This window comes from Hyla sarda, chromosome 1, assembly GCF_029499605.1.
Source record: "Hyla sarda isolate aHylSar1 chromosome 1, aHylSar1.hap1, whole genome shotgun sequence".
Lineage (NCBI taxonomy): Eukaryota > Metazoa > Chordata > Amphibia > Anura > Hylidae > Hyla > Hyla sarda.
In genome coordinates, this window is record NC_079189.1 from 541,756,315 (window position 1) to 541,772,408 (window position 16,094).

General features: G+C 40.8%; 1 protein-coding gene across 2 annotated transcripts in view; it reads right to left on the reverse strand.

The window, feature by feature from the left end:
- CWC27 (CWC27 spliceosome associated cyclophilin) overlaps positions 1–16,094 on the reverse strand; it is a 183,479-nt gene that overhangs the window by 46,607 nt on the left and 120,778 nt on the right. For both annotated transcript variants that reach the window (XR_008848056.1, XM_056541301.1), the window contains exons 13-14: positions 15,148–15,257; positions 11,801–11,907 (exon numbers count right to left, since the gene is read on the reverse strand). Coding sequence is in view for 1 of the 2 variants with exons in the window: in XM_056541301.1 (XP_056397276.1) it covers positions 11,801–11,907; positions 15,148–15,257 (217 nt within the window). In the remaining variant the exon portion in view is untranslated. The remainder of the gene's footprint in view (positions 1–11,800; positions 11,908–15,147; positions 15,258–16,094) is intronic.

Consider the following 16,094-nt stretch of genomic DNA (forward strand, 5'->3'; position numbering starts at 1 on the left):
TCCCTACTGAGTTGATCCAGAGGAAGGCAAAAAACCCTCATACTAGAGGTAAAAATTCCTTCCCGACTCCAAATATGGCAGTCAGAATAAATCCCTGGATCAACGTTCTGTCCCTATAAATCTAGTATCTATAACCAGCAATGTTATTACTCTCCAAAAATGCATCCAGACCCGTTTTGAACTCTTTTACAGAGTTCCCCATGACCACCTCCTCTGGGAGAGAATTCCACAGTCTCACTGCTCTTACAGTAAAGAATCCCCATCTGTGGTTGTGTAGAAACCTTCTTTCCTCTAAACGTAGAGGATAGATATAGTCCTGGGTATAAATAGATCATGGGAGAGATCTCTGTATGGCCCCCTGATATATTTATACATAGTTATTAGGTCGCCCCTAAGCCTTCTTTTTTCTAAACTAAATAACCATTCCCCGTATTACCCTGGTTGCCCGTCTTTGAACCCTCTCCAGCTCCACTATATCTTTCTTATACACTGGTGCTCAGTACTGTACACAGTATTCCATGTGTGGTCTGACTAGTGATTTGTACAGCGGTAGAATTATTTCCTTGTCGTGGGCATCTATGCCCCTATTGATGCACCCCATGATTTTATTAGCCTTGGCAGCAGCTGCCCGAAACTGGTCACTACAGCTAAATTTACTGTTAACTAAGACTCCTAAGTCCTTTTCTATGTCAGTCGTCCCAAGTGTTCTCCCATTTAATACATAATCCCAGCCCAGATTTTTCCTCCCCATGTGCATTACCTTACATTTATCAGCGTTGAACCTCATTTGCCACTTTCCAGCCCAAACTTCTAACCTATCCAGATCCAGTTGTAACAGTGCACTGTCCTCTATGGTGTTTACCGCTTTACAGAGTTTAGTATCATCTGCAAAGATTGTTGCTTCACTATTCAACCTATTTCCCTGGTTGGACTTGATGGACGTATGTCTTTTTTCAACCATACTAACTATGTAACCCCTCTACAAGGTCATTAATAAATATATTAAACAGAACAGGACCCAAGACGGACCCCTGTGGTACCCCACTAGTAACAGTCACCCAATCAGAATAAGTACCATTAATAACCACCCTCTGTTTCCTATCACTGAGCCAGATACTTACCCACTTACACACATTGTCCCCCAGCCCGATCGTTTTCATTTTATGCACCAACCTTTTATGTGGCACCGTATCAAATTGTGGTGTCCCAGTACCACATTTCATACGGTACTTATTTATCTATGGGTCCCCGTAGCCAGAGTACCTAGGACTTAGTAATATCTGTTAGTAAGTCCGCCCCTAGTCGCCTTCATTATAGTGTATAGATTCCTAATTTATCCATAGAATAATGTATATAGTATTATTTCTGCATATAAATGGTTAATTACTTGTTTCCATGGTGTTGCTGGGCCTTCAGGTCATGTGATGCGTTCCAAGCCTCATTCTGGATGCGTTCCAGGCCTCATTTTGGGTTTTGCAATGTATATAGGTCCTGTGATGTAAGCAATCCCATGATACCATGTAAAGTGAGTGGCAGACGTTCGGATCAATCAAAATCGCCACGCCCCCTGCCCATATAAGGGAGCGGCGGCCATCTTATCTCGCTGTTGTTCATGGGATAGCAAGCAAGCAAGACATGTATAGCAGTAATCGCAGTGAGTTAGGCCTGAGCCTTGCGGCAACGGCTGAATGATCTAAATTATAGAGTGTGTCATCCCCTAAGCACTCTGCAGTATCACCGGACCCAATATTTCCCCTAAATCCGGACGGATCTGCACATCACTCCCTAAATTCAGAAACTATAAGTTTAATGCAAGGTCCGCAACTTCTGCCAGTCGCTAAGCAACCTAAGAACTGTTATATGAGACTGTTACTACGCATTGGATATTGCAAGCACTGCAGTAAAGTTATTCAAGTTCAAGTTAAATCTGCTTGTGGACCTTCAGTCATTTCATTGCACCTATCGCTTCTGGGAAGGGCGGCGATAGGCCGGAACATAGATTCAGCATACCAGCCCTCACCCTGGCGTCACAAGTGACTGGGTTAATATTAACCCCTCATATACCAACATCATACCATCCCTACCATACACCCCCCAAGGGCTACCACAAAAGGCTTTGGAAAAATCCAGATATACAACATCCAGAGATTCCCCCTGGTCCAGTCTGGAGCTCACCTCCTCATAGAAGCTGATCAGGTTAGTTTGAAAGGACCGATCCCTCATAAAACCATGCTGATATGGAGTCATACATTTATTTGTATCAAGATATTCCAAAATAGCATCTCTTAGAAAACAATTTACATACAACAGAGGTTAAACTAACAGGTCTATAATTCCCGGGGTCACCTTTTGTCCCGGAATATAAAAAATAGGGGTCTGTCTATAACATTACTTAATTCCTTTAGAACACGGGGGTGAATGCCATCCAGACCTGGTGATTTGTCTGTTTTGATTTTTTGTTGGCGGCACTGTACAGTGATCCCTCAACTTACAATGGCCTCAACATACAATAGTTTCAACATACAATGGTCTTTTCTGGACCATTGTAAGTTGAAACCAGACTCAACATACAATGTACAGACAGTCCAGATCTGCGAAACGTGTCAATGGCCGGAAGAACTGACCAATCAGAATGGGCAGTTTACTGGTAAAACACCTGTATTACTGAAGTGTATGCACTGACTGGTGTCTGGTAGCGCCCCCTACAGTACAGGGAGGTATTACATGTTCTGTACACTTTACTTGTACCAGGGTTAGCTGCTCCTTTGGACACCAGGTGAGGGAGGCTCCATGTTACTTTTTTTAGGACACTGTGTGTTCTGTACAGGACCCGGAAGAAGCTCCTGTCCTCTACATAGACCAGTGTTTCCCAAGCAGGGTGGCCCCAGTTGTTGCAAAACTATAACTCCCAGCATACCCGGACAGCCTTTGGCTGTCCGGGCATGCAGGGAGTTGTAGTTTTGCAACAGCTGGAGGCTCCCTGCTTGGGAAACACTGACCTAGACAGTGATTTACAGCTCCCAGCAGATCTTTCTTACTTTTATATGTAAGGATTTGCTTTATCTATATTAGTTATCTACTTATTTTTCTCACTTTTTCCTATTTTTGGATGACATTTTGGTGGCTTCAGAACCAATTACCAGGTTTCCATAGAGTTCTGGTCTCAACATACAATGGTTTCAACATACAATGGTCGTCCTGGAACCAATTAATATTGTAACTTGAGGGACCACTGTACTTTTTTCTGGGTTAGACAGGTGACCTGTACTTCTTCCTGGGTTAGACAGGTGACCTGTACTGGGGAGTTTACCTTATCACACTGTATTTCACCTGGCATTTCATTTTCCTCTGTGAATACAGTGGCGAAGAATTTGTTAAATATATTTGCTTTTTCCTGATCCCTGTTTATAATTTCTTCCTCATCATTTTTTAAGGGCCCACACTTTCATTTTTGACCTTTTTGCTATTAATATAGTTAAAGAACATTTTGGGGTTAGTTTTACTCTCTTTGGCAATGAGTCTTTCTGTATTTATTTTTGCGTCTTTTATTAGTTTTTTTTTTTTACATATTTTAAATTTTTCTCTATAGCTTTTTAATGCTTTTTCACTGCTGTCCTGTTTTAGTATTTTAAATGCTTTGTTTTTGTCATCATTTATTGCCCCTTTAATGTTTTTATTCATCCATATTGGTTTTCTTTTATTTCTGACCCTTTTATTCCCATAAAGTATATGCATCTTGCAGTGAGAATTTAAGATATCTTTAAATGTCTCCCATTTAGTGTCAGTATTCGTGTATATGAGGACAATATCCCATTTTATATTGTTAAGGGCTTCTCTGAGTTGATCAAACTTTGCCTTCCTAAAGTTCATTGTTTTTGTGGCCCCTCGAGAGATTTCCTTATTGAAGAACAAGTTATAATGTATTATATTATGATCACTATTTCCTAGGTGTCCTTCTACTTGCACATTAGTTATTCTGTCAGGTCTGTTGGTTAATATTAAGTCTAGTAGGGTGCCCCCTCAGGTCGTGCTCTGCACCATTTGGGACAGATAATTGTCTTTAGTTATAGTCAGAAACCTGTTTCCCTTATGAGATTCACAGGTCTCAGTCTCCCAGTTTATATCAGGATAGTTAAAGTCCCCCATTATTATCATATCATTTTGATTTGCTGCCTTGTTTATTTGCCTCAGTAATTGATCTTCTTCCTCTTCCATTATGTTTGGTGACTTATAACAAACCCCTATCAGAATTTTTTTTAATTGTTATCTCCATATATTTCTACCCATAATGCCTCCACATTATCGTCCCCCTCCCACATATCCTCCCACAGTGCGGCCTTCAGACTTGATTTCACATACAAACTCCTCCCCCTTTCCATTTTGTCCGATCCTTCCTGAATAGACTATAACCCTGTATGTTTACCGCCCAGTCACAGGTATCATCCAACCAAGTCTCCGTTATACCCGCTATGTCATAATTTTCCTCAGACATCAACCACTCCAGTTCATCAGTTTTATTGGACAGACTTTTGGCATTAGTTATCATGCAATTCAATGGTGTATGTTTTTTCTTCCTAGGAAGCCTATCCATATTAACTATTCTAACCCCTCCCCCCTCTGCTCCACCCCCAGGTACACTGTATGAATATGCGTATAACCACAACCTTCTCCACACTGCTCCGTCTCTCCAGCTCCATAGACCAATTCACATTAAGAAAAGACACATCCACAGGGATTGCAGTAGAATGTTCACTTTATCCCCCACATTTTTTTTGCTCACTTACATAGAAAGTGCAATGTACAGGATATAGAACATACTAATCATCCAGTCCAAAAATATTGCAGTCTAACATTCAGCACTGAGTTTTCAGAACATATTCATCCCAATCTGGAGCATAGCAGATGATCCTGGCTGTCACGAGTTGCTTTCTTGTGGGCTGATCCAAAACGCTCACTGGAAGACGAGCAAGTAGGGGACGTTTCAGGAGTTGCCTCCCTTTCTCAACCTAACTTCCATGCAACCGTCACCAATACATTTACAGGTAAGCTCTTGTGAGATATTCCTGTCTAGAACATTTAAATGATAAAAGACAATATCCATATAAAATTTGGTGTAAAGGTGCAATATACTGACCAGGATAGTACACATATTATATCACTGTTACAAAAATACATTAAAATTGCAGCTTTCATTAATACCCTTCGGTGCCAGCATTCCCAATTACTGTATCCAATATACTTCTCTCTGACTTAACTTATTTTTGACCTGGTCCCTATTAATTTGTGGAGGAGCTCGATGAATTTGGGGAAACTAGTTTAGACATCAGGAATGTGAACTAAGATGGCTGGTGTTGGAAGAAATCGAAGGAGATAATAGGGAAAAGGTCAAAAAGAAGTTAAGTCAGAGAGAAGTATATTGGATACAGAGATTGGGAATGCTGGCACCGAAGGGTATTAATGAAAGCTGCAGTTTTAATGTATTTTTGTAACAATGATATAATATGTGTGCTATCCTGGTCAGCATATTGTACCTTTACACCGAATTTAATATGGATAATGTCTTTTGTCTTTTATCATTTTAACGTTCTAGACAGGAATATCTCGCGAGAGCTTACCTGTATATGTATTGGTGACGGTTGCACGGAAGTTACAATACAGAAATTTAGGTGCATTACTGTGGTAGATGTATACAATGACATTGGCTATCCCTCAACACTGATGTTAAAATTGAGACATTCGTCAGTGTATCCTTATATGAAGGACACACCAGAGCCCGCACACCAACGCCAAGGTTTCTCAAGTGGCACGGGACCAATCGCTAACCTACCTGTGCGTGAAAAGCAAAAACCAGGGGCCAGTGGGCAATTACAGCAGCACTAGGCCGACATGCAGCCTGCTCCCAGTTACCTCCAGCGTGATTGAGCACACACACAATGGGAGGAGGGAGAGAGGCTACAAGCCCCACCCAAGTTGGCCTCACAGGTGCAACCTTAATGCTGCCTGGAAAATGTTCAAGGTGCATTAACATATGGAGTTTACACACCTCCAAGAATACATTTTCAAACAACAACAAAAAAACGTGGTCTCAAATGGCTGGAGGTGCTCAACCCCAAATGCAGTTGTGCATTTATACTGGGGGAGCAGATCTTGCCCTTGTAATCCGTTGCTAGGGGCGATCCCCAGCATAAAAATGCATACAATGGAGGATGCCTGCAATGGACTACAAGTGCCACAATAGAATCCTACACCAGATAAACGGTGTGGATGTGTAACAATTAGAATAATACACTACAGGAATATGGGTGCACTACTGTGGTAGATGTATACAATGACATTGGCTATCCTTCAACACTGATGTTAAAATTGAGACATTCGCCAGTGTATCCTTATATGAAGGACACACCAGAGCCCGCAAACCAACACCAAGGTTTCTCACACCAACGCCAAGGTTTCTCATATGTTAATGCGGTTGCACCTGTGAGGCCATGCACCTGTGAGGCCATGCACCTATATCAGCCAACTTGGGTGGGGCTTGTAGCCTCTCTCCCTCCTCCCATTGTATGTGTGCTCAGTCACGCTGGAGGTAACTGGGAGCAGGCTGCATGTCGGCCTAGTGCTGCTGTAATTGCCCACTGGCCCCTGGTTTTTGCTTTTCACGCACAGGTAGGTTAGCGTTAGGTCTCGTGCCATTTGAGAAACCTTGGCGTTGGTGTGCGGGCTCTGGTGTGTCCTTCATATAAGGATACACTGGCGAATGTCTCAATTTTAACATCAGTGTTGAGGGATAGCCAAAGTCATTGTATGCATCTACCACAGTAGAGCACCTAAATTTCTGTATTGTAGTATTCTAATTGTTACACATCTACACCGTTTATCTGGTGTAGGATTCTATTGTGGCACTTGTAGTCCATTGCAGGCATCCTCCATTGTATGCATTTATATGCTGGGGATCGCCCCTAGCAACAGACTACAAGGGCAGGATCTGCTCCCCCAGTATAAATGCACAACTGCATTTGGGGTTGAGCACCTCCAGCCATTTGAGACCACGTTTTTTTGTTGTTGTTTGCACGGAAGTTAGGTTGAGAAAGGGAGGCAACTCCTGAAACGTCCCCTACTTGCTCGCCTTCCAGCGAGCATTTTGGATCAGCCCACAAGAAAGAAACTTGCGACGGCCAGGAACATCTGCTATGCCCCGGATTGGGATGAATATGTTCTGAAGACACCGTGCTGAGTGTTGGACTGGAATCTTTTCGCACCGGGTGATTAGTATGTTCCATATCCTGTACATTGCACTTTCTATGTAAGTGAGCAAAAAATAAAATAAAAAAATTGGGGATAAAGTGAACATTCTACTGCAGTCCCTGTGGATGTGTCTTTTCTTAATGTGAATAAGAAACAGCTGTCAACAGTCATTAAAAGCGGCTTTGGAGGGAGAACAAAGCAGGTAAGTATTTGACTTTTTTTCTATTTGATAGCTGCCTGAGCACAATTACCTAAACAAATGTCCGCCCACCAAAATATCCCTTTAATAGCCAAGTGTTACAAAGGGATACAAACTCTGACGCCATCCATAACCTTTTGGGGAATAATACCCAGTATACATTTCTAGGTGTGAAAAAAAGCAGAACATAGAGTTGTAAGAAATTTTACTCAATGTCGTAGGCCATTGTTAATTAGAACAGACATGAGAGCTGACAAGTCCTCTTTCAAACTTGTACAAAGGTATGCAAATTGACTAAATAATATTTATCTCTATAACCAATCCAAATTTTGGGCGCTGTGTTATAATTGTACAAAGTGCTTCATGGTCTAGAAGCTTGACATAAGTGTTGTTGCTCTGCTGAACACAGCTACTACGGTCCAGCATAGAGAGCAAGCCATTATTCTTGGAGAACATAATGTGCCTCTATAATATCACTAAGCATCACAAAAGCACCTCCAAGTTTTGCCTTGCTTTTTGTCTGGCTCCTGAAACACTTTGTGACATTTTAAGCATTTACTGCCAATAGCTAAAAGGTCATTTCGGACCCTTGCTTTTGGCAACATTATAATCCTAATTGTAAACCGACAATCAGAGGAAATTCTATTCAAATAAAGAATATACAGTTCAGAAATGGTCTAATGCAATCCAGAATAAAAACAACTGTGCAAACAAAGTGTTCTAACGCCTGGTTCTGTGGTCTGGGCAACAAGGTCCCAGCAAAGTTCTCAATTGCTACTAAAAAGGTCAGGATTGCAAAGAGGCTCCGGTTACGGCGTGATAAATCAATTCGTTTTACCTTTAATTATCGCCAATAAAGTGTGCTGAAATACGCTGTTCCCCAAAGCTACACGCTGCATAATAGACTTCCAACACATTCCTTCATGACACCAGGGAAAATAAATATTCAACAGCTAGGCACACTTCCTATAATATGTTTTTATATCTAATATGCAGCAACGTACCATAGCAAAGTAACCACCGAGGGTCCAAATAAATAATCAAACTGCTAGAGAGAGCAGACAAGGTCAACAGAGGTAGTCTACCAGAATATATACAGCACGGTGACTGGGCTCTGTTTTATAATATATTAAAAGGAAATGCTTACTCTGTGTGTCACGGTGTGCTTCCTTTTGCAGTCAGTCTATGTAGAGTTGACTGACACTGGCTGACAGAGAGGACATGCCAGGAAAAAAATACAGGAGTATTTAGGAATGTGGCACAAAGAAGGAGAGGAAGAAGGTAAAAAAAAAGTGCTATGGGGGTAAAACAGACCAGAGAAAACCAACCGGTAAAATGAATGGAGGCAAATACAAAAATTGTAGTTCATATATATACTCAATACAATCATACAAGTTTATGGGCTGTCAATAGACACATTTTGTGAAGACCCTGGATTTAATACTTCTTAGATTTCTAAGTCAAAGAAAAGTGATCCAGCATTACCAAAATTCTTTATGTACTTTTAAAAAGATGCAGTTGTCTCAAATAGAAAAGCAGGGTTTGACATGTTTCGAGGCTATTACCTTCTTAATCACAAACCTACCTCCAGCTCAAAGCAATCCTTATTTTGTGGCCCTCATAGACTTAAATTGTAGCTGCAGGGTGTAGATCATTGAGAGCTCAGGACTTCTCCCCGCTCATTGTCCTGATTGTTGGGGTCTCCCAACCAATCAAACCTTTTGACATGTCTCTGTGACTAGTCAAAAAGTTTTGAAATGACTGAGATCCTTAAAGCTGGTCAGCTGAAATCATCGAACACAGTTTTAAAGGGGTTATCCAGGTAGCCTTAAAGGGATATCTGTGGAGTAGAAAAGGTATCTTTCTTCGAACCATGGAAGATTTCTTTCAGCTTCATCCTGGTTCAGCCCAATAACTTCCTTCCCTGGCTGAGACAGTGAGGAAGGCGGTATGCCACAAACGCTGAAGGCAGGCTAAGCCACACCTCATATAATGGGCAATAAACCTACAATATTGTGCGGCCCTATCTAAAGTGTTGCCAGCACGCAGCAATCAAGACATACCACCTGGCCTACAGTCTCCGTCCACCCTGTTCAAATGGGAAGGAAGTTACAGGGCTAAAAACAGGATAAAGCTGAAAGTAAGCTGCTGGGGATCGAGGAAAGGTAATACCTTTTCTGAACCCCAGATAACCCCTGAAAGGCCCTCACACACAGAGTTAGTTGTCCGAACTCCCCATTTTTGGTGGGAGTGGTAATCTATCTAATGTGCTTGGGGGCCTCCCGACTTACTCCTGACAGATGATTGTGGGGAATGAAGGATCAGGCATGTTGGATTTGACTTGGCTGCCGCTAGTGTATATGGGGGTATCAGGAGAGACAGTTGTCAGCTGAACAAGCATTTGGCCAAGTTATTGAATATGTATGGGCACCTTTACTGTTGCAACTTGAATCTCTTGCTATAGAAATCTCAGCCAGGGAAAGGGGCTTTTGCAGGAAGGCATTTGCTCTGTAGGACTTGGTGTACAACATGTCTAGTGACAATAAAGCTTTTTTTGTGATCAGCCAACAGAAAACATACATTTTAGCTAATGTAAATTTTAGTCATACCCCCAACAGAAGTATATTTTAGGCCCTGACTAGGATTATGGGTATGTACAGGGTGGGCCATTTATATGGATACGCCTTAATAAAACGGGAATGGTTGGTGATATTAACTTCCTGTTTGTGGCACATTAGTATATGTGGAAACTTGTGGAAACTTTTCAAGATGGGTGGTGACCATGGTGGCCATTTTGAAGTCGGCCAACTTTTGTTTTTTCAATAGGAAGAGGGTCATGTGACACATCAAACTTATTAGGAATTTCACAAGAAAAACAATGATGTGCTTGGTTTTAACGTAACTTTATTCTTTCATTAGTTATTTACAAGTTTCTCTTTGTTTACAGCCATTGACATGTCGTCGAGGTTAACACGTGAGGAGCGGATAAAAATTGTGTTGATGTCTGGTGAACGCAGAAACCCGGTCATTGCAGCAGATTTCAATGCAAGACACCCTACGAGACCACCCATCTCCCATGCTACAGTTAGCAAACTGCTTGCTAAGGTTTGTGAAACTGGTTCAGTGTTGGATTTGCCAAAATGTGGATGTATGAAATCTGTCACTAATAAAAGAAACATCAGTGGCTGTCCTAGCTTCATTCAGCAAGAGCCCACAGCGTAGCACTTGCCGCATGTCATTGGAGAGTGGCATTAGTCAAACATCCCTTCGGCAGATATTAGCTACTCACAAATGCCACCCTTACAAACTCCAGCTACTGCAGCATCTCAACGAGGATGACCCAGATCGGCGCACTGAATTTGCAGAATGGGCAAAACAAAAATTGGAACAGGACCCTCAGTTTACGCAGAAGATTTTGTTCAGTGATGAGGCAAACTTTTATGTGAATGGCGAAGTTAACAAACAAAACCACCGCTATTGGTCTGACACTAACCCACATTGGATAGATCCTTCCAAGACTGTTGGAACACAAAAATTGATGGTATGGTGTGGTATATGGGGTACAAAGATAGCGGGGTCATTCTTCATCAATGGAAACCTCAAGGCCACTGGATATGCGAAATTGCTACATGATGATGCGTTTCCCTCTTTATGCACTGAAGCTGGCACGTTCCCTGATTTTTCCAGCAAGATGGTGCACTACCACATTATGGGTGTCAGGTCCGAGCATTCCTAGATAAACAGTTTCCTGGAAAGTGGATTGGTCGTCGTGGGCCAGTTGAATGGCCCCCAAGGTCTCCCGATCTGACCCCCTTAGACTTTTATCTTTGGGGTCATCTGAAGGCAATTGTCTATGTTGTGAAGATACGAGATGTGCAGCACCTGAAACTACGGATACTGGAAGCATGTGCTAGCATTTCTCCATGCTCCATCAGTGTGTGACGAGTGGGAGAAGAGGGTTGCATTGACAATCCAACACAATGGGCAGCACATTGAACACATTTTATAAGTGGTCAGAAACTTGTAAATAATTTTCTTGTGAAATTCCCAATAAGTTTGATGTGTCACATGACCCTCTTCCGACTGAAAAAACAAAAGTTGGATTCAAAATGGCTGGCCTCAAAATGGCCACCATGGTCACCACCCATCTTGAAAAGTTCCCCCCCTTACATATACTAATGTGCCACAAACAGGAAGTTAATATCACCAAACATTCCCATTTTATTATGGTGTATCCATATAAATGGCCTACCCTGTAGATTTACTATATAGTACTTGATAGCAGAAATATGTAATATACGTGGATCTCTGTAAAATTATGGAATTGCAAAACCTTACAAAAATCATCTCTCTTCTTACCATCCTTTATCATCGTCATCTTCCATCTCAGATACTGGATCCTCTTCTGGTGCATCAGTTATCGCCTGTGTCAGTTTTGACTTAAAGCGGTCCAAGAGAGACAATGTCTAAAATGGGAGAGATTAACATACCAATTGAATACATCAGTAATTAGCAGTGAAGGCCGCGTCAGGGAATCTCGGACGTCATACTTAATATACAGTATATACGAAGAAGGACTTGCGGCGCTCATTGGGTAAATGTGAGTTTTCAGACCATCTGTATTTAATGTGACCCAATGACACTTACTTCAGGGAATCCATCTCTTCATCTACATCAAAGCCATTTCTGATGATGCAAGGGCTGGCTTGCTCACAAAGACAGGAAACATCACTCTTTATACTATTGTCATATAGTGATTTTAATTTAACCCAAACCTCTACCACAATTATTTGGAAACTTTAAAGGGCCATTAAAGTTAACACAAAAGTTAATGTGAACGATTGTAGATACATACTTTCCATGCCATGACTTCAAGGGGTTGTACAAGATTATAAAAAGTGATCTGCATTTTTTTCCATAAATAGCATCAATCTTGTAAAGAGGATGTGTCCGGAGTTGCAGCTCAGCTTCATTCACTTATGAACTACACAGTCATACTTGTGATGTATGCCACATAGTATCATACATGATACATAGACTGCCATGTTAATAAAAAAAAAGCCGCATTTTTTTAAATTTTTTTATAGGATCATGCTCTATAGAATACCACAGAGGTCTGCGCTAATTCATTCAGAAAATCAAATGAATCCTAAGATGGGAAAGGGAGTCACCCATACTGAGGGCAATTTGCACTTTTCTGTTCTCTATCAGGTGAATAGATAAGCTGTATGTTTCAAGATATTTCCAAACTCACATCGCAACCGTACACCAAAAACATGATGTTAAAGGGGTATTCAAGGAATTGTTTTTATTTGACTATGCTACAGGGGCTGTAAAGTTAGTGTAGTTCATAATATAGTGTCTGTACCTGTGTGTGACGGTTTTCTCACAATTCTTATGTGATTTTCACCCCAATATTTATTTTTAACAGCATACAAAATGACTGCTGTCTCAGATTTTTCCCAGCTTGCAATGCAGTCGAGACTCAGTCAGCTGATGACAGAGAGCCTGTCTGCTTCAATGGGTGGAGAGAGCAATCTGCAAGTAATGCAACAGCTGGAGGCACCCTGATTGAAAACCACAGGTCTGCAGCTCATTTATGTTTCAATGGGTGGGGTGGCTGATGTGTGGGAAGGAGGAAAATGGAATCATGGGGGCAAAACATGTAGGCAAACAAGAAAACTGAAAACAGGAAATACAAGTTCACAAAAAGCTAACCACAGTGTTATGGTAATCTCACAACATAGCCATTTAGCCCAAGACAAGCGCAGATCCTTCCTAAGAATGTCCATTACTGTCTGCCAGGTACGTACTAAAATCACCTTATGCTGGATAACCCCTTTAAGATTTATTCCTACTGGAAATGTAATGGGACACATTTACTTAGATGTGCATAATTTAATAGAGTGGCTCATACTGTATGATAAATTGGAAACAACTTTAGAAACTGTTGCCTAACTTTAAACAACCTATTTGTTGCCTTACTTTACTTATATTTAGCACCATCATTTTGGTGCATTGTGTTACATTTCAAGCCACACTCCTTTAAAATAAGCCACATACATCCTTTTATCTCTAAGCCACAATAGATGTCGAATGAGGCACAAAGTGTATAAAAACACAAATTTAGTGCAAGGATTCTGGAATTCTGGAATGACAAATCTGCCCCACTGATTGGTTGTCCTTGCAGCACTTGTCAATGGAGCATCTCCACACATCAGCAGTGATTTTACAATGTTAGGCTATGTTCCCAGATAGATTTGTAGTGTTTTGAGAGTAATAAAACAGCTTTATTAGAAGCAGTCATTCAGTGCTTCGTGTAGCCCCTTTCCTTGCTTTGCTGCTGCTGTTTATTTCCTTTATGCTCCCATAGTGTCTTGAAAAGCAAGTGCATCAACAACCCTTCTTTTTACCACATATGCCATCTATAGTACTGGATTGAAAATCATACCCTAGCATGGTGCCGGCCTGTTTAGTCCTGCACGCTATGGCATAGGATAGGAGTAGGTGCTGTGTTTGGCAAGATAAGTAATGGGAAGGTAGCCCCTTTGTGAGCACTACTGGCAAACAGCTCTGATCCCAGACCCTTAAATGGATAGAAAAAGTAGAGGATAAGCCCAGAAGGGCTGACCGCTGAGACCCGTTGCAATCTCCTGAATGGTGCTTTGGCCCGCACCCTCCAAGATGAACTGGTCTTGGCAGTGACAGGAAGCTCAGTCAATCACCGGCCGCAGCAGTGTCCCAACTGTTGAGGCCAATTCGTCTTGGAAGGTTGGGGCTGGAGCACTGAGTGGGAAGAGTCGGGCCCTTCTCTGGAGATTGCAGGGCTCCAAGTGGTCAGACCCCCATGATCAGACGCTTATCTCCTATTCTGAGGATAGGAGATTGCTTTTTAAAGATCGATAAACTCCTTTCATTTATTAGAAGCGCCAATGTATGTAAGGCTGGGTTTACACAATGTCAAATTTTGGCGTGTACTGTATTTTCCATGCATATATCCAGTTAAAATGTGGCAGGATTTTTACAGGTTACGGCAACATTTTTGGGGCAAACTGGGGCATAAAATCAGTATGTGACATTGTGAAACAGTGTGAACCCAGCCTAAAAGATGTCTAAAGCCTTTTAACAAGAAAGAAAGTAGGCTACACCTAAAATGGTCCCACGGACACAGCCCTACTCTAGTGCTATGCTATGTCTCAGATTACAGCTAATCTAAACAGCAATATCAGGAACAGACAATGGAAAAGAGTTGTGCTGTTTAAATGAAAAAATTAAATAAACAAGACAGACCCCTTTTTGAAAATCTCAGACTTTTTTTGCAATTCAATGCTGAAATGCCCTAGCCCAAAAAACTGTAATTTGCCAGAATTGCTGCACCAACAGAGACAGAATCAGAATGCTTAATTAGTTATCAAAACCTGTCTAGAGGAAAAGTTTCTGAGTTGCCCATAGCAACCAATCAGATCGCTTATTTCACTTTTCAGAGGCCTTTTCAAAAATGAAAGAAGCGATCTGATTGGTTGCTATGGGCCGCTCAGCAACTTTTCCTCTGGGCAGGTTTTGATAAATCTCCCACTATGTAGTGGCCATGCTGGGTTATCACATGCCGGCTCACACTGAAGTGAATAGAAAACCCTTTAACATTTTGTTTTTTAAATGCCTATTTTGCAAAAATTTTAACTATAACATATTTCTTGGCGAATCACCTGTTCTTCTCTGGATGATCCTTTCTTTGTATTTTTCTTTCTGCATTCATTATACTTTTCTTTCTCTTTCAAGTATTCTTCCAGGGCACTGTTGGCTACACCCTGTTCAGCTAAAGGAAGAACAAATAAACATCAAAATATGAAATATATGCAAATAGAAATCAATACTAGACTCTCGTATATATATAAATATATATATATATATATATATATATATATATATATATATATATATATATATATATATATATTATTCATTCAGTTTTTACATTTCTTTGTAAGCCAAGTAAAAAATAATATTTATATTACAATTATTTTATTACAACTACAATTATTTTATTTTTATTACAATGCTTCTATGTCTAGCTATTGTTATGGTGGTGTTATGGAATTTTTTTATTCTCTCTTAGAACATCCAGCTAAAGCCTCTCCCCCATTGCCGTCAGACTCCAATATATGGACCCCAAATGGGACGGAACACAAGAGCAATGTGAACATGGCCTAATATGTCTACTGAGCATGTGTGAACACTGACAATATACACATATGGTGGTTGTTAAAAGGAAACCAAATAAACAGCATATTAAATATATGCAAAAGCAATATTTATATAAGAGCATTTTTAACATGATTTCAGCTAAAGAAATTATGTTTCACATGATATAACAGAGAAAAGTAATAGTTACTCACGAGGCAACCCCTTTAAGATACACTAGAGATGTTAACATAAAAAAACGGATCTGGAAAAGTCATGTTAACTGCTTAATATCCTGCCAGTTAAATAAAACATAAACGCTCGTAAATAACTAGAGAAAGCTTTGCATGTCAGATAGGCCTAGTAGTGATTGTGGAAAACTTTCATTTTACAGTAAATTATACTGTATATTCTGACCAGACACTGGTATGGCAACTAATATTTGAGCTATATCAAAGCAGAAGCTGAAAAA